The following is a 22,320-nucleotide window of genomic DNA, read 5'->3' on the forward strand; positions in this document are numbered from 1 at the left end:
CGAAACTGCAGGAGCTGTCGGGTTGAGTGACGGCTCGAGCTTTTTGGATTTGGTAATGACTCCCCCGAGATGAGTAATTCCAGCTCCTTATATAGTGGAAGTAGTTCAACATCCCAGACACATTGGTTTAACTATCAGACTAACGATTCTTTACAATATTTCAATATTTATGTGTAAGCTTGATTAACAGATTACAAAAAATTTACAACAAAGGGCTTTGTGTGCAACATTTAAGCATTGAAATTAAGATTGGTTGAAAACTTGGCGGAATTGGATTTGGGTAAATGATTCATCACTTTCGGCATTAAAAATTGATTTTGCGTAACAAATCATTTATCTGAGAAAAAAATAAAAATTAAAATTAAAACAACTCACTGAACTTTTTTGGCTCCGCCGACTGCTCCTGTTTTACAGTTTTTTTCTTGTAAATGACAAAATTATACCACTGATAGGATAGGGCAAATAAGATCAACGATATCGAACCCATCAAATGAAAAAGGATGATGCATTTATACCTTAAGATTTCTCACTGAATAGTGGTCGACGGATATGTTAAATGGCAGAAAAGGTACTGAAGTGAATATTAATAAATAAATTATGCTACTTATGTGGCATGAAGTCAAGAGAGGGCAGCTTTTTTCCTTCACCGTTACAGAGTGGTTTTATGAAGGTATTCAATGGTCTCTGTTATACAGTACATTCATCACCCGCAGTTGGTGACGAGTATTATGTCGCAGCCATTTTACTACTCGATTTTGATGATAGCACAAACCTTCTGACAGGTCGTGCAGTGTACCATTCTACAAAGGGAAATTTGGAACATTTGAGAGAAGATTTGGCTACAAACTTTGAAGAGATCAGGTATGTGATGGAAATTGAATTTCATTTTTTTTATACCATTCATTTATTTTATTTAGATTCAGACACCAGGAAATCCGTTTTAGACACTCCATCGTACTATATTTCTATGCTGCATGTAGTTGTGCAGTCGCATGCAACGTGGGAACGTGGGAACATTCCGAAAGCTATTTAATTATGAAAATCAAGTCATTAGTTATTTTCAGACATCTTTATCCACTTGATCCAGCTGATCAAGCTACGTCGCAATGTTGGTCATGTACGAAATTCATGGAAGGTGTATCAGAAGCAATTTTCAAGTGGCAACGATGCCTTTCCCATTTCGATTACTACATGATTATGCGAGTTTGTTATTACTTGTCATTTAAAAATCTCAAACAGAACTATTAGAGCTGTCAATAGCAGGAGAGCTTGTATTTTTTTGAATATGATGGAGAGATGATGGGAATTCGAGAATAATGCAAATTTCAGATGTGCTCTCCTCATTTGATCGAACTTTAAAGCAGTATTATTAGATTTTTCGTCACATGTCATTTGTTAGTTAAAGAAATATGAGTGGAATTTGCAGGAATATCGAATTGGTGAACACAATTTTCCCTTTGAGGAAGGTTTCTTTGATGAAATGGATTGCATAACTGAAGATAATTTACATGAACTATATAGGGCTGCTGCGCTTCGATATCCCAAATTTCTCAATTTATTGATAAATGAAAATTGTACGTTTGTAAATCAGTTTGCTACAGTCCGTGATTCAGATGTTCGGTCAATCATGATTAGATCAGAAAGATATGTTCAGGTGATAAATTAGTAGCTATGAATGACGGTACGAATGATTTGAGTAGTTTAAATCTTAAGCAGTTTTAATGACTTACAAATAGAACATATTAATCAATGCCGTTTAATCAACCATATTTATTGTTTTCAACAAAAAAGGAAAATCGTTCCAAAGTTTTAAGATAAACGGAAAAATTATTTATCTTATAACTCTGATCCAGTTGAATATTATATGAAATGCCTTGTTGAAGATTTGTTGAGTGTAAGTGGAATACAACAACCCGAGGAAGTACCACAATATGATTTCAAATTCGTATTACCACCATCCGATGGAAGATGGCCATTTCTAGAAATTCATGATTGATAATGCATGATACTTTTTTTGAACGTTTGGACCAATAATTTTTCGAGCCTAAAAATCTTTCCTTACTATTTTCATATTATAGGGATATTTCATGTCCAGTTCAAGTGGCAAATTATTTCAATTCTTCATTTTTATATCATAAATAAAATTGAGTCTGAGTTTCATCACTAATGCATTTTTGAAAATTTTATATATTTTAGAAGTGCTTATTTTATAGAAATTTTGGCTTGCATAAGATGGACGGAAAAAATGCCGTGGAAATTTGTAAAACTAATTAACATAGCGGGAATAATTTTGATGTTAATTCTATAATTATTATAAATCATAATGAGGAGAAAAGCAAGTGATAACAAAACAGTGACTTGATAATTCAAAATACAACGTCTTTGTAAATTAATTAGATAATCAAAATGAATTTAATACATATAAAATCACAAACATTAGACACCAGTGTAAGTTATCGTCAGGTGCATTGAATTACTTTCAAGATAGCTTTTTATAAACTATTTCTTTTGTTTCTACTTACTTCCGATCGAATATTTTTTGAAAATAATCATGGTTGCAATTGAATCAGCAAAGGAAATTATTGAAGAAAATTATATTATATAATTATATACATTATATATAAATTATATAAGAAAATTATATTTTTGAAGAAAAAAAAATTGTTGAAGTACAAAGCTTTAATCTTTCTATTTAACTGCCCAAAAACTTCTGTTAATTAACGCTGTCTATATTCCTTCATCCTTATCAATCTGATCACTTCCTGATAATTTGGTCATACTCTTTTGATGGTTCCAGAAGTAGCAAAATAATAGCAATTTTGGCACTATTTATTCATATTTCTTCATGATATGGATATGTTCTAAAGTACAAAATATTCCAATATCAAACATATGGTGTAGATAAGTTAAGGAGTTTAGTCTAGGTAAGTTAGAGATAGCTTACTTAGTCGTAAAGATTGCTCAGAAAATTCTTGCAATGGCGATCAAATTACTTGCTCACACAGTAAAGTTAAACTGTCTTGGCGCAAGTTGCGTGATCTCTTACTTTTTCTCATGTCGTAGAAAGTCGTTCGATAATCAAAGTGAATTATCTGGTGAATACTTTGGTTTAGCTGTGTGTGGTTTAGCTGTGGTTTAGCTGTGGTTGCTATATTTCTAAAATTTTAATGAATAAATTGTAAAAAAACTAAAATCAGTCATGAATTTCAGTTGATACAGGGAAAATAAGATAGAAAGTGAGCATATGATGATTGTTGTTAATAATTCAATAAATACTGAACAATAGAACATTTGATATGTGACAGGCTAAATGTTACTTATGAAATAGAGATTCTAATATTAGAACCCATCACTTGCCTTCTTCTTCTACGAAGAATATTTGTTAAAATACTAGAAAGCGCTATTGGATCACTTTAGCATGGCAATGAAGAAGAGGGCAGTCTCATTTCTCGAGATCAGATTCTCATGGAGCGTCAAAGGAGCAGGGAACAACGAAAACATTTTTGTTTCCGTAGGTTACAAACTATAATTAATGTCACCAAGAAGCAAGTCATTTGCATTGCATTTATTTCGGAGAATAATTTTTGAAAAAAGAATGAATGTGTTAAAATATTATTTATATATTATTTAGAATAAATGTGTAGAAATTCAAATGAACTTAAACTTTGTTGAATGAATAAAATATAATAGCATTAGGATGTGTAGCTTTTTTGTGTGTAGCTTTTTCTGTGTCTCGTGTCACCTGAATCTGGCAGGTTATTCAAGTAAGGTTAAATGTACTGGGATGGCGGTATTCATGCTGGATGCGATTACTCATCTCCTCCCTTATTCCTGGAAAAAATTTAACATTGTCAAGATTTACGTTTAAAATCTTAGTTGATTAGCTGATTGGTTCCATTTTCTTACTGTTTTACGTAAATTAAAACAATTTGGGAGAATTTCGCAGTTTGGAAAGGCAAAAATCTTCGAGAATTCGAGAGCTGAAGTGGGACAATCGATGATAAAAAAAAAGCATAACATAATGTACATAGAGAAGTTGATGGTAACGATTTTTCGAGAATTACATCGGTGTTTTGATATTTCAGAAATGCAATCAAATTGTTATAAGAATTCCATTTCGGTTGGCTTTTTCAACAATTTCCTGAAAACTGTGGTACTTGAGCTTTGTGTGGTTTGTGGATAATGATGACCTATTTGGTTCGGAATAGCCTTATATGACTGAAAAGCTGTGTGATAATGTCCATGAACCAGGTCAGTTTACAGTAAAAATCGTTTGTTTCAATTCCAACTAAAGTCAACATTTCCAACATATAAAAGAGTTGAGTCCCTTATGGTCTCCAGAATATATTCAGCAATAACCTGATTCCATTTTCAATTTCCCAACATTTTTAGAATATTATTTATGCCAATGTATTCTTTTTTAGAACAACTGAAGTGAGAAAATTGGGAAAAGTACTTATATATTTACGGTTGATACGGTCTCTTCACTTCATGATCTCATTTCGATCGACCTGATTCTCACGTCAGCATTTTTCACATTGCTCAGAGATTGTCAGAAGGCTACGGTTCATTAGAAGTGGACAGAATCAGAAATAAATTGTGCTTCTGAAGAATTGTGTATTGACCAATCATTTCGTTCATATTTGGAACATATTATCAAGTTCTTTTCAGGAATACATCATTTCCATGTGACAAGTTTTTGAAGTTTTGACAAAAGAAAGATTGATGATAAGGAGAAGAACATCGATTTTCTTCTTTCCATACTTCTAATTCAGTGACTATTTTTCTTTTTTTTTCTAAATGTCACGATGCTATTCAGCGAAAATCGTAGATTACGGGGGGGCTCACGAGAAAATTTTCGATGAGTGTTGACCCCCTGTCAGGCACGTTTTTATTAAGAACCACTGGCATATCTTTGGTAGACTATTGATCAAAATATTTGGTCAGCTGGTCAGCATATCCGGAAATGATCTATTTCAGAATTGTTAAGATGCCTCAAGTGCAATACAATGCTTATATTCTGAACTAAAACTGTAAAAGTGAGTTATCCACTACCAACATCTAATGCGTCTGAGATTAAGTCCCGAAGAGTCGTGCAATAATTCGTTATTCGCCATTTGTAGTTTCAAAATGCCTCCTCTTAGCAGTATGCATTGTAATATTTCATCAATGAATTGTTTTCTCTTAACCAAAAAAAGTCAGATTTATAACTGAAATAAGGAGAGAAATTTTGGATGCAAACTGTTCCCTCCGAATGTTGCAGTGGAGGACATTTGTAAAACAGAACGAAGCCACAGATTTAAAAGAACAATCATGGATAGAGAAGCGGCAATGATTAGTGGATTGGTACTGAGATAATGACCACCACTTAATGATGCAAATATTCGCGGTGTTCCTAACACTTTCTGATGACCTGAATAGAAATTCCGTAATGCTTCTGAACAGTCTTCTCCCTGAAATATAAAGGATGAGTGAGCATTTGGTATACTTACACTCATGTCTTAATGATATCAAAAAGTGATTGCATTTTAGATGCAGCTCTTCGGATTCATCCATTATAGCATATTTATTTTGGGAAAAAATCAACAAATATCCACCTGACAGCAGCAATCACCGTTTCCACTGCATACAACAGCGCCTCCAACAAACAGATCCATACCACGACATGCATTACGAACATCTTCCGTACAAGTCATTTCCACACCTTCCTCATCAACCAGCGAGACACATGCGGTACAGTCGGTGCGTCTGTATAGCTGCTCGAATGTCGGATAGGATGATCTGTTCAAACCTTTAGAACGACTATTTCCTATCCATTGTTGGCGATACACATCACAAATTACACCTGGGATCAAAGATTTCATCTACATTTGGAAAAGAAATTGTACATTTTGTCTTGATAGATGCTCCAGTTACGGATTTTCCGAATCCAGGAAAATCCTTTCAGTACCTTTTTTAAGCTGAAGAATGCCTCGAAAGAAGTGATCACGCAGTTCATGATAGCAGTTGGTAGAAGCGCAGCAGCAAAGGTTATGACCACAATAGGTTGGACTTCTACTGCACATCACTCCTAAATAAATTTCCAATGCAGTGAATAAAGAGAATCTATTTGCTACGAGCATAAAAAACCCTTAGCTTTAGCTTCAAGCTTTCGATGTAAGTCGCAATATAAAGTATTGAGGAACTACTCCATTCTCATCATATATTGAGGAACTGCTCTATTCCAATGATGAGAAGGTAAAAAGTCTTGATGATAAAAAAAAAGAGAAACCGAAAAATTCGTAAAGAGTTTTACTCTCCGGCAATCCACTACGACGACATCCGCTTATGAATATGTTGAAATGAATAATTCCAAAACAGAAGGAACAGTTAGTTGCCTGCGAATTCGTATATTTATATAGCAGCACTGAGAATGTCTACTTTAAAAGAAATCTAAACAGAGGAAGTTTAAGAGAATTTTCGTTTTCAATGAAATATTACATTGACATGGTAAAGGAGATGTTTCCTTAAACGTTTGATTTTCGCAATATTTTAGAAGTAGAATCTGCACTTTTTTCTATTGAAAAGGATGAATCTTTAATCTAATTCCCTGACTTTAATCAATTAATTGATAAATTTAATAAATCAAAAAAGATCCTTCCTTATGATACACTATATGAATATCTACGGACCAAAACGACGCTTTTTGGGATTATGCTTGCTCCGGAATACAGAATTAAGTTCAGATCCTGTGTGTACACATGACAAATATAGCATAGCATCGCATTCCTACCGACACTTATTAAAATGACGCAACAGAGCAACAGCCGCATTTAGGCAATTAAATACCAACAATAACTCGCAATTTGTATTAACATTCACTTTGAAGCAATGAAGCTACTAGCGACGTTTTATTTTGGATAGTTTTTTTTGGATTACTCGAAATGGGTATTTCAATGATGGCGCCATCTTCTGAAGTAACGCGATATCGCCCCAGAATGTTAAGCTCAGATACTTCAGTTCCAGATACTGTGCTTGGATGAGCATTTGTCACAGAAGTAGCAGTCTCTCTTGTATGTACAGATCTGAACATGTAACTATCTTCTCCACACATCAGCTTTCACCGATATTTTAAAGACAACATGGAATAAGTGATAATGCATAAGGCGGCGACAGAGCTAAAAACAGATGCACAAAAGCTTTGCCGGAGAAAATGTTACTTTGATCGTCTATAACACCACACTAATTATTTTATTAGGAATCGATTAGACAGAAAGTTGATTTTATATACAGGAAACAAAACAGAGTCAATTCATGCAGAGAGCTGTACACGAATCACATCTTTATTACAATTTATGTACCAGGAAATGTAAAATATATGGATTGGGGAAAGAAAACCATTCTTTGTAATTAAACAATATTCGCCTTCAATAGTTCCAAAGGAACAGAGACAGCACAGTTAAGAAGTAAAAAAATCTTCCGTTAATGGATAAAGAATTTACAAACAGATAAAAAAATCGCTCTTCGTCGATTAATATTCGCTTACAAAGACCAGATCATTTCGAATGCTTTTGTTATGCCAACATCATAAGAATTGAAGTGCAGTAAACCAGCAAGGAGACAAATACTAAGTATATAGGAAACTGGTCCCTGAACAATTTTTGCAGCAGTTGGCCCAAGCACAAATGGACGACCATAATCCTAAATGCATAGCTTTATAACAATAAACATCAATGCACGATTCCGGATAATTTCCAGTCAGTATATGAAATAATATAAGCAGCATATATTTTGCTGCATTCTACTAGAAGAATACTAGCTACCCATTTTCAAAAGCTCTTTTAATAAAACAGTTTCTCGTCATTACACCATTTATACCCTACCAGCTCACTGCATACTATGTACATAACACGCTAATATGTTTCCGTCCTGCTTGCTCAAACCACTTGACTTGACGACACCTTCATGGCAATCGTTCGGCTCTATACATAATTGAAAGTTCGGAAAAATATCAGTACTAGCTAAAGAAATCAAACTTGAAAGTGACTTGTAAGCTAGACCATAAGACCTACACTCAGTATACCATGAAGACCCCAGTGGACATGCAACGTGATTGCACACGCCAAAGCGGTATCCATAGCAGGTCCATGGATAAAATAAGCAGCTGGAAGAAGTGGTAGTGTAGCAACTGAAAGGTATCTCTCGATCTTGAACATCGTCGAATGGTTATGCGTTTCTTTGAATGTTTTTCGAGCGCTGCAACCAAGATTTAATTTACTTCAATATTTCAGATGGAATATTCCGTTACAAAGCAGATAAATTAAAACAGCTGGGATCAATGTCGCAGGAGGACAGTCAGTTGCTAATTAATTAAAAAACCAAACTCATATATTAAGCGTCGGTAAAAACCAAGATTCGGCAACATTTTTACAACTTCATAAACCTAAAATGTCCATGACTACGACAGAATTTTAATAAAAAAGTTTTAATCTTTTAGATGGAAAAAATCTAACTTAACAAAAAATTTGTTGTTTCAATTTTGATTCCTTTCAGATAAAAATAAGTTATGAAGGCTTAACTGATTGTTTAGCAAGACTTAGACTTAGGAAATACCTACACAATGGGGTCAAACTGTGGACGATCCGAGACCCCTTGAGCCACGGATCGTTGCACTAAGCGAGGACAAACAAATCGAGTGCTTGCGAATACGATACGACTATTAACCAATAGCATCTGAAACAGACTGCATGAAATATCGATTTCATTCATTGATTCAAATTTCCCATTGTACTTTGAAGTGTCAACAGTTAACTAATCCTGAGGATAAGTTAACACTCAGTTTAGTAATTATTTGCCCCTCCTTGACTGTCATCTATAATTCCTCCTCATTAGATACAGCTCCTCAACAACGCCCACCCCACTCCCTTCCCATCCTGCGCATACCAGTCTATACGGATACACTCATCAACCAAATAAGTGCTCAATGATAGAAAGAAAATCGCGGCTCATCCTGAAGTCCGAAAGTCGAGCATTTCAAGGTTTGATGCCTATTGCGAAATAAGTTGTGCCATGTGAACATAATGTAATGGATGTGTACCGTATTCGACAGTTGTGTCTCGAGGAGGGAGAGGATTGCAGGGTTAGTTTTTCGAACACCGCTTTTCATAAGAATCTGCTCACAAAGAAGAAAAAGGGTAAACCGGGGTGAATACTTCGTCCACAATACATTTAAAAGTAACAAACGACAGCTTGAAATCTTTAATTCGTTGATTTTGTTCGTATCATAAACAATACCGGGAAAAACTATTCATTAACTAAATCTTCTATGAAAATAGAAAGAATTTAATAGGCAGGTAAGTTTTCCTAATCTTATTTGTCCACTTTTCCCACTTGTTCATGCATATCACAAGAAGCTCTTTCTAGGAAGATTTAAATGGAATTCTGAAATCTCTGGAAGTTCATCCACCGAAATGGCCCGAAGATGTTGCCTGTCTTGTCAGAGGTAATCCAAAGTAGTTTGCTTGTGTTGTTTCACCAAGTATTCTTTTTTCGTTTTAGTATTTCATTAACAGATGATGAAATAAAGTGCATAATTATACTGCGTTAACTTTATTTTCAGGTACTCAGAAGCTTCAAGATGATTTGCATTTGCGAGTTCCAGTTGCAAAGGATCCGTATTTGAATTGCGAAATTACTTGCGAAGAGTTTGTATGTTTTTTCACGTCCTTTATAATTTGTTATAATTTTTCTGTTTATACTTTCAGGTGGACTAAAAAACTAATTCTCCCTTATTTCAATTTTCAGAATACTGACGATTTACCTTGGCAGAATGGATGTAGCATTCCGGGAGCCTTTAATCAAAGGTATCAAGGCCGTGTAGTCAGTGTTTCTAGTCTTACAAGTTTAGCAATTCAAAAACCAAAGAAGGAAATAGTGGTGGATTTGGAACATAATGCCGAAATATTTTACGAACCAGGCGATGCCTTTTATTTCATCGTGCCGAATACTCGGGAAGAAGTGGATTTCATTTTAGAAAGGTAATTCTGTTTGCTTCTTTAGAGAGACATAGTTTCAGGTGAACTGAAAAATGATAGTGGCAAAGGCGGTACTCGCTATTCAGACAGCTGTTTAAAAGGTGAAAACTTTTGGTATGACCGTAGATTGCTTATGGTCGGTTGTTCGTTTTGCTTTAAAAAGACTTTTACAGTCTTTTAATCACGAAAGCATTCAATTGTTTTTGTACTTATTTTGCTGTTATCTAAATCTTTTGAAATTTGTAAAAGGGTTGACATTTCCTGAAACACAGACAGCATTCCATAACAGTGGTTGGATTAAAATCTTCACGTATTTGCTTTTGTTTGTATGAAGCATACTACCAACAGCAGACACAGTGTATTAAGTGTATTCAGTAAGTGTAAGCAAAGAATAGCAGTATGACCTTTAGTCTAACATAGAGCAAGAACAGCTTGGCTGTTTCGGAGATGATTTTGGACCGTTGCTTTATACATTTCATATTTTCTTCCGAACTTAATATTTTGCTTATTTTTTTAGGATGGGGTTTCTGGAGGCAGCGAATCGGAAATTAGTTGTAACTGTGAAATCTCAAACTACAGTGAAAAATGCAGCTCTACCACCGTATATACCAGAAATTTCTACATTAAGATACATTTTCACATGGTGTCTTGACATCAGGCGATCGCCAGGCCGAGTAAATTATTTTTTTGGAACATAATATTACTTTTTCTTAAAGGATTACTTTTTTTTCTTCTTTCTTTTTTTCTATTACTTTTTCTTTTTCTTCTGCGTATTTTTAAGAAAATAAATCGTGCCATAGTTTACTTCCGTTTCCAGCCTCTTCTTCGTGTACTTGCGGAACGTACGGAAAGCGAGTGTCAAAAAAGACGTATTTTGGAACTGTGTAGTGCTCAAGGAGTTGAAGAATTCACAAAATTTGTTCGTCAGGTAAATTTTAAAATATTTACAAATTCATCTGCAACCGTATGTGATAGCCATTGAATTAATAGTTATCTTACTAATCATAATATGTTCGTTAATTCTTCCATCTTCCCACGGCGTCTTTCTTCACAGCAAACGTACGTCACAGATATCATTTAAAAATAAGTTGATTTTCAACTAGTCAAGCACAGTAATATGGTTGAGTAGATCTTACGTGTCACTGTCAACTAATTGTATCGTTCTTAGTAACGTTGATTACCTTGAAAGCAGTGGAATGGACAGAAATAATTTCAGGCTGGTCTTTCCTTGGTTGATTTTCTGCTAAACTTTCCTTCATGTAAACCTACAGTTGAACGTTTGATTGGTTAGTCAAATACTTTTCGACTTTATTTTTGCATGCTTACTGAATGTTCTACTAACCTACGTCCTTCAGAACTACTACCTCGTTTGCTTCCTCGACCATACAGTGTCAGCTGTATCAGAGAATTCTGGGGAAAACGTATACGTTTCATTTTTTCACTGTTACACTTTAATGCCACTGGTGGCCGCCGTTTCCATCGTTTTGGTTTATCATCAGGGTGGCTTGCAACGCTGAAAGAAGGGCAACAAATTCTGGTTAGTTGTAACACTGTTTTAGATTTCAGATCGCTGTCTAGAACAGTGCAAAATTGTTGCTTCTTTAATTTTAGATGAACTAAAACAGTTGACGGAGTTTTTTTTAGATGTTTCTGAAAGAATCATCTCGTTTCCGTTTACCACCACTGGTGCATTCTACTTTTGACCTTGTACGTATGCCCCTTATCATGGTTTGCACAGGAACTGCATTGGCACCGTTTCTATCTTTCCTACAGAAGTTGTAAGTTCTTCCACTCTTTCAACACAACTTTTTCTTCATTTGAAATTATTGTTCAGCTTTGCAGTATGTAATTCCAGAGAATTCGTGGGAGCCGAGAGATATAAAGTACGCCGAGAACTTTATTTTGGATTTCGAAATATTAAGGATGATTGCATTCATTAGTAAGTTATAAGCAAAGCAACAATCATATAACATCTGTTTGTCACTTTGCTAATGATTTTGACTAGTGTTTGGAGAAGAAAAGCCTTGGTATGGGGTGATCTCATTTCACATTTCACTACACTTTGATGTATGTTTTGACGAGCACCATTGAGAGAACTGTCATAAAAGTGAAGACCATGTAATTTATGGCTGTATTGTAAAATCTCGTTGTTATGCATACTTCGTTTCTTTTTATTAAAATTCAGTTAAACTCGCAGCAAAATCTTGTTGGTTAGTAAGCTTCGGGACACAATACTTCTCCAAGAGGTTTTAACAAAAATTTGGAACTAAGATCTCCGGATCAAGCCTGTGTCGGAAAACCAGAGCCAAGTTATTCGTAGCATATTACTTTTTTTTGATGGCAGTAGAATCAAGCAGTTAAATTGTTTTACAGTAAGGATATTCTGCGATGTGTAGATGAAAATATTCTTTCGCACGTATCTCTGTGTGAATCGCAGGCATACAATGGTATTTTTAGTAAAAAGTACGTACAAGATGCTCTGCAGGAACGTGGTCGGGAAGTTCCGTTTTTTTTTTGCTTATTCATAGATTTTTGTCTGTTGAACCACATTCTTCCAAATATTCTTTATATATTTTTGCAGGTATCTTATCAGGTGCAGGTGTCTTCTGCAGTCTTTAGGCCTCTTCAATTATTTACAACTCTTTCTGAAACACTAATTTATTTTACCTTGATTTTTAGATTTCGGATATATTATCTCGAAAGAATGAAGACGAAAGTCACCCTGCAGTCGTTTTTGTGTGCGGTTCTTCGAAACAGATGTTAAAAGATGTGGCAGATGTTTTTTTACACATTTTCAACAAATACCTAAGTAAATTGTTTTTCTCATTGTTTTATAAACGGTAGTTCAGGAAAGACATGGAACAGGCAACATACGCAACTTGTTAATCTATTAAAGGAGAGGTGGAATGTTAATTATTCCAACTCTCACTCACTTTGCACTAATTTGTGCTTGTGTCGTTTTTTTTTTCTGTTTTAGCGTGTTTTTTCATATTAGTGTCTTAACATTAACGAAATTAAAAACATTATTATAGGTAAGAGTAAAGAAGAGGCAGAATCATTCCTCAAAGAGCTGCGGAAAAATGACCAATATGTTGAAGATATTTGGTGACATTACTGTACGACTTTAATTTCACAGTAGATAAAGTCTAGCAAATATCTGCTGAAATTGGATATTACTATGCAGAAAAGTTAGTATGATTCATTAAATCTTGCATATCACGATAGGATGTCGTGTCGCTGTTTGCTAACTTTTGATAAGATTGAATTTCTTTGGAATCTTATACATACAGAGAAGAATGGATATTTACGATGCCGTATTTAAATACACAAATCTCAATATTCTAAATTTTTGTTTTCTATTTTCTCGTTTGAATCATAATGTTTGCATATTATTCACTCACTCAATGAACTGTCTTTTTGGAGGCACTTTTGTTTTATATTTCAAAATTCGTGTCACAGAACCACGTTTTCGATAACTTGTTAGCATTACGTTTGTCGGAGCCAGGAAATCGGCAATCTCCGAGTGGTTCAACCGTCGAAATAGCTCTCCGTTCTCACCTTCCGAATGTTCATTGTATCTCAGTCTTAAAAAATTTAAGGATTTTGCTCCAAAACTATGTAGATTTCCGTTTCTGCCAAGTTGAGGTTGAGGGGATACAGTTTACCGCCTGGTTGCTAATTCCTGAGGCAAACAGAAAGGAAGGATTCAAAATTCCTATGTTTCGATCTGGCGCTTGTAAGTTATACAGGATGGTAATTTAAATGCTAAAATGTGACTAGAGTTGTATAATTTATTGACGGTATCCTTACCGAAAGTCAATGAAGTATTGATCAACGATAAGGTTCATTGCCGAATCGAGAAGACTGGCAAATTGCTGCTCATAAGCGATATCCAATATTTTGACGGCGTCATCCAAAGTGACACTTTTCCAATTCTGTCGGACCGTTATGTTCATTTTTTTTTGATTTTTGAGATAGCTGATGGAGGCATGAATGTCAAGTGCCCTCCCCACCTCAAAATCATTCTACCATTTTTAAATTTAAAATTAAAAAATGACTTTTAGGAGAATTTCATTGAGTTTGACGGATATGTGGTTGATAATTTCAGTCTGTTTCAGAGGTTTTATCCTACGTACACATTGCAGGAACCTTCGAACTTTGTCAATTAGCTGTACTTCCATATCGTAGGTGCCTTTGAATGCAAAGTCGAGAACCTAGAGAACTGTTACATGTTAGAGTAGGTATGTATTTTGTCTTAATCTCATATATATTATTACTTGAAATTTTTCTATTCTGCAAAATTTGTTGAATTACAGTAACTATTCAAACATCCTAGCTGTTAGCGGAATACTGGAGTCATTCAACACTAATAGTCGTTCGAGCAGATAATATACTGCGTTTTGAAATCTATCATTCATCTCAATCTTCGACTCATCATACATTTGAAGGATCTGACAAGAGAGGCCGGTTAACCTTTTCAATAATTTCTCGATTAAAATCAAGGACAGCAGAGGATGTAAACGGGTTTGCTGTGATCAGCTCATGAAAGTAATTTGTTGATAAATAAAGCAGATATTTTGATGTCTTGATCTCGCCATCATTGGCTATAATTTTGAAATCCCTAAAAAGCCATGCATTTGCTTTCTTTCCAATCATGAAATATACACTAGTAGAAACTGCAGAAATTTGAAAAAGTTGATAAGACGACGTAAGGAACATAGGTGTGGAGTTGGAGCAACCCAACTATTTGAGTTTGGACTTCAGAAAGTCCTAAGGTCCATCCACAACCTTTAAATCCAAGAAAAAAAAATAAGCAAACAGAAGAAGTCGGAAATAATGGTGAGACGGAATAAAACGAAAAGTAAATACTAAAATACTATAATCAAACAATGTCTTTTTCTTCCATTAAAAACACACGTGAAATTCTATAAAAATCTTGAATTTCGAGTAAGATGCGTCCATGAAATTAGATATTCTGAGATCTGAGGTCGATAATCCTTGAAGTCAAGCAAAAACCTTTGAGCACTCAAAATTTGTTCCAGTGCCACTGATCGAAAGTCGTTCTCGAGGATGTGGATCAGTGGAGCCCTCTCGTGGCGTCGTAGCGTTCCGAAAAAGTCTTTAACTTTGAAAATAATTCTCACAGTAAGAACTACTTCACCGCCATCAAACGTCTGCGAATGGAGGGTACTGAAAATCGTCCGAAAGAATTCACTATCTTCTGGAACAACAAATAAACCACTGAACGGTCTTTCTTGCATTTCCAGTTCATTGACTGAAAAAAAAAAGGATTTCGGGGTCCAATTGGCTAAATCTTCCAGATCCTATTAAGCTTTTAACAATGAACTCTAGAAATATCTACTGCAACATAAAGTTATACTGAAATTGTAGTCGTCGAGCCTTTTATAGTTTCTCTGTACAAATTCTTTAGTTAATAGAATATGACGTCACGGGAGTGACTTACTTTGATCATACTTCCTAGAAACAGCATAGTATTTAAGAAGGATAAGGCCCGGAGGGTAAGTTTCGTCGATTCGCATACGTCGCTGAGCAAGTCGAATTTGTGGTGCCCGGCGATCGCATGATATATCAAAAAACCTGATGATGTGAAAACAACTGAAGAGAGAGGACATCCCCTGTCATCCACTGCTCCTTGTTATAGTTTACTATGTTCAGTTGCAGCTGTTGAAAAATTCTGGACGAAAAAACTTTCAGTTCGACTTCATTTATGGAGACGAGGAAAAAAAGCATGCTTGCACATGTGTGAGGATTCAGGAACTCCTGTAGCAATGCAGGGGGTCTAAGTACTGATTGCTTATTGATATATGAGGATATTTCTGCGAATTGTCTAAAGCTGACCAGTCAATGGAACGGCTGCCGTACGTGGAGGAAAATGTAGCCGAGTGAATGCGATTGTCCACATAAGCGATAGTAAATGCAAAACGATGAATAAAAATAAGCTTATCAAGTTTGCCTTCATCATTCTTTGAGAAACACTCCATTACCACCACTCTACTGAAAGCACTGACTCAACAATGATATTCATACAAAAAGATTCGATTTATTTATTATTAATTGAGGGATCCCAACTTGTTTATTTTGGAAACCTAAATAGATGCTGCAACGCTGCTCTTGCATAAAACTTCTGTGTTTGAGTTATTTTAACATCGACCTTATCTTTTGAGGGAATTTTACAATTCAAGTTTATCAAAAAGACTATCTCAAAGAAGCCAAAATATTTATAGCGCAATAATATACAGCTACAATAGTAATTTTATTTTCAATTATTATCAGAACCCATGAAGTCGAGATTTTGCAGGAAAACACACAGGAAAGGAAAACAATCCATTTGTTAGTATACCACTTGTTCTCCGACCGTAACGAATTATGTGCAGAGATGCACAGATGACCGATATCACATTATTCTTCATCACATGTTGACTCCAATAAAACGCATAAATTCAATATCATTTTATTATTTTCACTGTGCAATAACCACGTTTGCAATCCTCAAGATAAAGAATACATAATGGAAATTGTGCCACTCTTGTATCCACTACCGAAATGATTCCTAAATACTTGAAAATGTCTAAATATAACGAGACGGCTGGCTACAATAGAAAAGATAAATCTTTGTGTAATTTATAAAGTCTACAAAGATACTATTGTATATGCTTAAACTTCGTTATTTGATAGTTTTATTATTAAAAGAGTCCTGAATTTTCGTAGTAGATAGTGAAATCCTGGGAGTGAATCTTAAATCCAAATTCTTGGTGTCTTGGAATTTTATTCAAACTACTTAACATAAATGAAAGTACTGATGGGTAGCAAAAAGAACTCAATAAAATCTCAATAAAATGACAATTATGATATATTAACCGAATCTTGACTAACGAAAACTTAAAGTGGTGGTAAGTAAAAAGGGAATAAAAACAAAGTGGCAAATAAAAAGGGAATAAGAGCCGTGAAAAACATGAAAATGCATGAAACTGACCAATGATTTAGATGGTGGAACAGTTCGTACAACTGAACACGTTTCTGAATGTTTTTCGCTTTAGGAATGATTTCGTGATAAGCAGAATAAACCACGCTACCGAAGCCTCCGAACATTTTCATTATACCAAGTTCATATTCACTGTGTGCATAAAATGAAGCAGGGTCAAAAACTACTGAAAATATCAACAGCAATTTACGTTGCATTCATGGTATTCTTATGCTGATCAAATATGCAGTTGCGATCTTTCATTGGTTTTTTGGTTATCCGAAGTACCGAAAATTTTATTAGAGCTATACCATAAATACAATGTAGATTGCTAGGTAAATCGGTAAACGGTTCAGGTAAAAGGGTAAATGGTTTAAATAAATCGAATGCTAAGCGGTATTATTAAAGATTATGGGAATATCTGTTTTAATGCTTTTTTTTGACAAGGACAACGAAATTGTTACTGTTCTTAGCGTGAGCAAAATCAAATTAATATATTGATATACCGTCCTCAGTAATCAGTAAAAGGTGAAATATTAAGGAAAACATTGCCATTGCTCACCTGGGCCATCCGCACAATACGAATAGTTTCCAGACCACAAATCTCCGTGGACGAGAGCTGGAACAATGTTCCCAGTATCCTTGAAGAATGTCGGGATTTTTCGTTCCAACTGAGGCCATAATGAAAGCATATCTCTGTCACCATGTTTCTATAACGAGGAAAGTTATAGTGATAATCACATGAAATGGTGCAAGAACTTACACTTTCAAATAATTTCCAAAAATTGAGTGCTTTCTTTTGCTACAACATATGTCCGAACCATGAAAATAGCGAGAAATTTTTCAGATTAATTCTTTATAAACCTACTTCCAACAGCATGTCGATTTGATATTTCAATCGATTCTGCACGAAGAAATTCTGAAATAATTTATGGCTTACAGCATTTTGTATGTCCAAATTTCATAAAGAAATTAAAAAATAAGTCGGAAACTTCATCCAATCGCAGTTAAGTCAATTCCATTGCAATTATATTGTCTGTCCTTATGAGTATCAAAACGTGATAAGAAACATGATAGGTAAGATTAAGCACCCTAAACTAATTATATTATCAAATAATGACTGATAGTCACCAATAGTGTATAGAAGTATAGAGATTGCAAACAACATTTTACCATCCAATCATCGCACCATTCGTTCATTTGGGGCAAATAACCACAACAAGTGGGTACATGAAATCCGAACTGTGTAATTGGTTCAGCGGCTTTTTCCTGACCGCCAACAAAACTACTTGCACGCTCTTTTTCTTTCAACAAAAATGCATTATGCATATGCATCCTGTAAATTATTACACGATTCTGGCAGTTAATTCTATAATAATAAAAGGGAAAATAAGCAGGCATTTACATTTAGTGACTCTAAATTCCGGAAATTTATTTACTTTCGTTGATAAATAACACATGGCAACCGTCGTTATTGTGATTAGTTTCCCGACTAACTTTCAGACTAGCACATCTTTGGAAAAATTACTACTACACCTAACGTACAACTAACACTAATAATTGTGTAACATGAAATAAAAAGATGACCCACCGTGCCAAATCTCGACCAAGCTGTGAGGGTTTTGAAGAACCATGTAAGTCAATGTATTCCGTAACCAAACAATGCCGGTTGCTATCGGATATACTCTCAAAACGGACATGATTTTACTAACTGTAAGCATTCTTGATTTGAAAGCACAATTTAAATGAACATTTTACGAGAGTGCTTATTTAAGATCTAAGGGAATGGCAATTAATTACTTTAAAACTTTTAATTTTAGTTATTTCCAATAATTGCTGAATAGTTCTTAGAGACCTTGATTGGCTTTGGTGCACGTATTGTTTCTGTACGATAAATAGCTTCCAGGCTTGCGAATTCTCCATCGAACATACGCTTAGCCTTTAATAGCATATTACAATGCGATTATCATGGATGCATGAAATATGAAAGTGGGGACGCAATTCACCGATGACCTACGGATCTGTTAGTAATAGTAATGTTAGGAGTTATAAAATATTACTTTTTACAGTCTGCTTTGTACGACGGAAGTAAAGAATAATGGAAGTCAAAAGATCAGAAGCAATAAATAAGCAAAGTAAAGAAAATAAAGCACACTTCGACTTAGTTCGCGGAATTTCTCCAACTCAAGCTATCGCTATCTTCTAAATAAGATAATTCTACAAATCTCAGAACTTTTAAAATCTCCATTTTTTTAAGATCTATACGAATCTGTTAAGAAATGGAAAACAATTCACATTCTCACGTTCATTAAATTTGATAAACAGGTCACCAAGATCAGAATGATAACCACTTCCTTTACTGATACATCCACCAGCTGTACCACCGAATGGTTCGAGCATTTTCAATCCCAACTGTTTTCGTATCACTTCTTCCATTCGATTTTTGCTGCATGAATAACAATTCCGATAAAATTTTCAAAAGCTCAAAGCGTACGTAGAGAGACAAACTTTCGTAAAAGATGACAGATAATTAATTCACTGCAATATTAGCACAGCAAATCACTTACTTATATAAAAATGATAATCGACAATGAATCTGAAAAAAACTACTCGGAAAACGATGAATGAAGCTATCATGTAAACGAAAATAATGCTAGATCTTCTACTGCATAATTATGCTTTGTAAGAACAAACTAGCAAGATGAAAACAGCTTCCCCTGTTATTATTTCCCCGAACTTCCTCAAAATCCTTAAATGTGGTATTTCGTAACATTCGAATTTAGGAGTTACATACGCATCTTCGGAATAGCGAACTGCACTGTAACGCTTCCTTTAGAAAGAAGAAAAGAATTTTCTCAATTAATGCATATAAATTTCCCATAATCATGATGTGACTTTAAACCGCAAGGATGTAATCAGTAGGTTTAGAGAATATACACTCCAAGCAGTAATTAATAGGATTCATTCTCTCTGACCAAGGAATAATCCAAATATTTCCTGAACTTGAAATCTACGCATCGTGACGTGTTGTCTTTTGAATCCCGCTTAAATTACAAGTTTTTCATAGCCCTACAACAACTAAATGTTGATGCCAACCTCAAATGAGACTGCTTCGCCTTTCCTCTCAGACATCAGAAAATAACTTGAGAAATATCGGAAAATACGAAATTTCTTTCAAAGGAAATCTGCACTCTGAATCACATTTGCACCTCCCAGCTCGGCAGATTTATGCTCAATCTATTAAGTAGGCTGATGATATTGTATTAACATCTGACAAAACATGAAACAGTGAAGTAGTTAACTTAAGTTTATCTGCAATATGTTTGACAGCAACTTTCATACTTTCAGGAGATGTCGCTTATAGATTCAACGTTTCGCCGTAGCGTATCACAGCATGCCAGTATTGGTGTGAGATGGTACGGGTCAAGGGTCAAAAAACATAAGTTGATGTTAATTATCCTAACATTTTATCGTTAAACTGGCTAAAAATCAGCAAAGGAAGAAATCTTATCATCCGTTAGCAGAAGACTCCTTAGTGTTCTTGAATACCAACTATAATTTAACTTTACTAAAGAACGTTTTAGGGGGTTAAAAAGAAATTACAACATTAAGGTAAAGAAATGAATGAGCTATGAGGTGGAATTAAGCCGCCTGTTGGACAATACCAGCTGTGACAATGAGATGTTTCATTAGACCAAAATAAAATTTTGAAATCAAGCGATCTAAGTATATCTTTTAACTTACTTAGTTTCAATGAGGACACGGTTAGGCCCACTCCTCGGACATCTAAAAAAGAATGATCTCTCGTGTCTCTTTCCAACTTCTCTCTTCTCTCTTCCTTCTTCATATCTTGTCAGACAAAGAGATCAGATTACATAAATGAACAGTTAATACTAAAATAAAATCAGAAACCGGATCCTGTTAGACCTACCAAGTATTTCACGGTTCTTGGTGAAGTCCTTTATCCAACTTTTCTTACGTCTTTTCCAGGTAGGCAGTCAGTTTTATTCACGTTTCTGAAGCACCCGCAGTGGGAATTATATCTTTACCATGTGCCTTGCTGGAATTAATTTACCTTTGTCTAGCTTGTGACGTCAAACCGAGCTTGACAAATAGTACACGTGAAAAGTTAAAATATGCGTGAGAGAGACCAATAACATTGGAAAAGACATAGGTTTAAAGTCGAACGTTAATAAATACAAGTAAAGTTTGACATTTACAGCTTGCGAATGTTTCGAAAAGAAGGAAACTTTACTGCGCCTAAATGGGTCACATTCCACTCAGTTCCATTTATAGTTCCATGAAATTTAATGTTTGAATTATAAAAGAACCATTTCAGTTGTTGGACAGGCAGCGTTCGTGCGTGTTGCAAGTGTAATGCGCAAAGGTAGCAAACAGATTGCAATGTCTTCCATGTTCTACTTATTGTTGGGAACGGTACTCTTCCTCACATCGTTCGGCATTTCCGGCTTATGCATATTCTTGTCGCTTTTGCTTGGCCTTATCCTCGGGTACTGAAACTCTTATTTCTTTAGCTCTCTGAAGTGTACAGTTATATGAATGACACCATTCCTATCTTTTTCTTTTCGACTCGTCTATTATATTGTTGAACACAATTAAGCTTAAAATTGATCTCTTCCAGATTGTTTATGGCTACGCTTAAGCGTGGTCTCGAAATATCGGATAAGGATTTATGTGAACTTGATGAGATCACCAAGAAATTCCGTTTCATATCTGGACGCCAAGGATATCTGGAAAATCGCGGACGATTCTCCGAGAACGCTTATGAACAGGAGCAACCCATGACGAATTCAGTCACTATCGATGCTATACTTGAACAGGTAGGAAAGCGGCAAAAATCCCTTTAAGATACACACACGCACCATACACACACACAGACACATACACACACACACACACACTCACACACACACACGCACACACACACGCAACACACACACACACACGCAACACACACACACACACACGCAACACACACGTACACTCAAAGCATACAACTCGTCTTTAACGTGTTTTGCAAGGTGCATGTAATACCCAAAATTTCCTATATATGAAATAATGAATAAATTCAAACAAAATTTGTTGATGAATTGATTTTTGGTTTTTATAAGATGCTATCTTATGTGATACGAGATTTCATTGATTTGTGGTATAGCAGTTTAACACCGGATCATCATTTTAAAGAAAGTTTAAAACGAAGTGCTAGGCGAACTGTCGCTGCTTTTTCTCAGTGGTATGATTTTTTTTCTCTCGTTATTATTCTTATATGCTATAACTGAAGTAAATTGATGTTTCATCGTATTT

At 35.0% G+C, this 22,320-nt stretch overlaps 7 protein-coding genes across 8 annotated transcripts in view; 3 read left to right on the plus strand and 4 right to left on the minus strand.

The window, feature by feature from the left end:
* Positions 1–664: 664 nt before the first annotated feature.
* On the plus strand, positions 665–1,996 carry LOAG_16620 (hypothetical protein; the record flags this gene model as incomplete). Its single annotated transcript, XM_020449271.1, has 4 exons — positions 665–861; positions 1,065–1,203; positions 1,427–1,574; positions 1,815–1,996. 4 exons carry the CDS (start codon positions 665–667, stop codon positions 1,994–1,996), a joined length of 666 nt encoding a protein of 221 aa, XP_020307237.1.
* A 3,208-nt stretch (positions 1,997–5,204) lies between these two features.
* LOAG_00688 (hypothetical protein) lies at positions 5,205–6,437 on the minus strand (the record flags this gene model as incomplete). The annotated part of the gene is made up of 4 exons (XM_020445514.1): positions 6,272–6,437; positions 5,951–6,070; positions 5,598–5,845; positions 5,205–5,453 (listed from the first exon to the last, which is right to left on the minus strand). Exons 2-4 carry the CDS (start codon positions 6,063–6,065, stop codon positions 5,205–5,207), a joined length of 612 nt encoding a protein of 203 aa, XP_020304036.1. The 5' UTR covers positions 6,066–6,070; positions 6,272–6,437.
* Positions 6,438–7,214: 777 nt separating this feature from the next.
* LOAG_00689 (succinate dehydrogenase) lies at positions 7,215–8,812 on the minus strand. The gene is made up of 3 exons (XM_003136229.2): positions 8,597–8,812; positions 8,052–8,235; positions 7,215–7,680 (listed from the first exon to the last, which is right to left on the minus strand). Exons 1-3 carry the CDS (start codon positions 8,746–8,748, stop codon positions 7,522–7,524), a joined length of 495 nt encoding a protein of 164 aa, XP_003136277.2. The 5' UTR covers positions 8,749–8,812; the 3' UTR covers positions 7,215–7,521.
* Positions 8,813–9,024: 212 nt separating this feature from the next.
* On the plus strand, positions 9,025–14,584 carry LOAG_00690 (FAD binding domain-containing protein). Its single transcript, XM_020445515.1, has 15 exons — positions 9,025–9,118; positions 9,403–9,481; positions 9,599–9,687; positions 9,784–10,016; positions 10,531–10,687; positions 10,831–10,941; positions 11,230–11,299; positions 11,369–11,550; positions 11,658–11,791; positions 11,869–11,952; positions 12,387–12,513; positions 12,693–12,822; positions 13,046–13,201; positions 14,159–14,254; positions 14,330–14,584. Exons 1-13 carry the CDS (start codon positions 9,065–9,067, stop codon positions 13,120–13,122), a joined length of 1,527 nt encoding a protein of 508 aa, XP_020304037.1. The 5' UTR covers positions 9,025–9,064; the 3' UTR covers positions 13,123–13,201; positions 14,159–14,254; positions 14,330–14,584.
* Positions 13,411–16,015, minus strand: LOAG_00691 (hypothetical protein; the record flags this gene model as incomplete). The annotated part of the gene is made up of 7 exons (XM_020445516.1): positions 13,411–13,597; positions 13,824–13,948; positions 14,072–14,227; positions 14,487–14,634; positions 15,030–15,288; positions 15,478–15,611; positions 15,873–16,015. The coding sequence occupies 7 exons, from the start codon at positions 16,013–16,015 to the stop codon at positions 13,411–13,413; spliced, it is 1,152 nt and encodes a 383-aa protein (XP_020304038.1).
* A 229-nt stretch (positions 16,016–16,244) lies between these two features.
* On the minus strand, positions 16,245–19,539 carry LOAG_00692. Of its 2 annotated transcripts, none has more exons than XM_020445517.1 (8): positions 19,291–19,539; positions 18,851–18,934; positions 18,587–18,681; positions 18,169–18,331; positions 17,864–17,914; positions 17,558–17,705; positions 17,008–17,182; positions 16,245–16,584 (listed from the first exon to the last, which is right to left on the minus strand). In XM_020445517.1, exons 1-8 carry the CDS (start codon positions 19,429–19,431, stop codon positions 16,524–16,526), a joined length of 918 nt encoding a protein of 305 aa, XP_020304039.1. In that variant the 5' UTR covers positions 19,432–19,539; the 3' UTR covers positions 16,245–16,523. The 2 variants fall into 2 exon arrangements, with proteins under 2 accessions (XP_020304039.1, XP_020307238.1); XM_020445518.1 differs by having other exon boundaries at positions 18,796–18,934.
* An 807-nt stretch (positions 19,540–20,346) lies between these two features.
* Positions 20,347–22,320, plus strand: part of LOAG_16621 (PXA domain-containing protein) — a gene marked incomplete at its 5' end in the record, with an annotated part of 8,890 nt that continues 6,916 nt past the window's right edge. The window contains 4 exons of the mRNA XM_020449272.1: positions 20,347–20,401; positions 21,335–21,506; positions 21,638–21,836; positions 22,128–22,249. Coding sequence (XP_020307239.1) covers positions 20,347–20,401; positions 21,335–21,506; positions 21,638–21,836; positions 22,128–22,249 — 548 coding nt within the window. The remainder of the gene's footprint in view (positions 20,402–21,334; positions 21,507–21,637; positions 21,837–22,127; positions 22,250–22,320) is intronic.

Source organism: Loa loa, assembly GCF_000183805.2.
Source record: "Loa loa unplaced genomic scaffold supercont3.10, whole genome shotgun sequence".
Taxonomy (NCBI): domain Eukaryota; kingdom Metazoa; phylum Nematoda; class Chromadorea; order Rhabditida; family Onchocercidae; genus Loa; species Loa loa.

Bases quoted from the DNA above. Each gene is read 5' to 3' on its own strand.
- LOAG_00689 (XM_003136229.2), bottom strand. From the start codon at position 8,748: ATGAATGAAATCGATATTTCATGCAGTCTGTTTCAGATGCTATTGGTT. The intron at 8,236-8,596 runs GTAGGTATTTCC...TCTTGGTTGCAG, and splicing joins CCACAGTTTGACCCCATTGT to CGCTCGAAAAACATTCAAAG. The intron at 7,681-8,051 runs GTAGGTCTTATG...CTATGCATTTAG, and splicing joins GTCTTCATGGTATACTGAGT to GATTATGGTCGTCCATTTGT.
- LOAG_00690 (XM_020445515.1), top strand. From the start codon at position 9,065: ATGGATGTGTACCGTATTCGACAGTTGTGTCTCGAGGAGGGAGAGGAT. The intron at 10,017-10,530 runs GTAATTCTGTTT...TTATTTTTTTAG, and splicing joins GTGGATTTCATTTTAGAAAG to GATGGGGTTTCTGGAGGCAG. The intron at 12,823-13,045 runs GTAAATTGTTTT...ACATTATTATAG, and splicing joins CATTTTCAACAAATACCTAA to GTAAGAGTAAAGAAGAGGCA.
- LOAG_00692 (XM_020445517.1), bottom strand. From the start codon at position 19,431: ATGGAAGAAGTGATACGAAAACAGTTGGGATTGAAAATGCTCGAACCA. The intron at 18,332-18,586 runs GTGGGTCATCTT...AATAATTTACAG, and splicing joins CTTGGTCGAGATTTGGCACG to GATGCATATGCATAATGCAT. The intron at 16,585-17,007 runs GTCAGTTTCATG...TCAAGTATTTAG, and splicing joins TTCCACCATCTAAATCATTG to GAATCATTTCGGTAGTGGAT.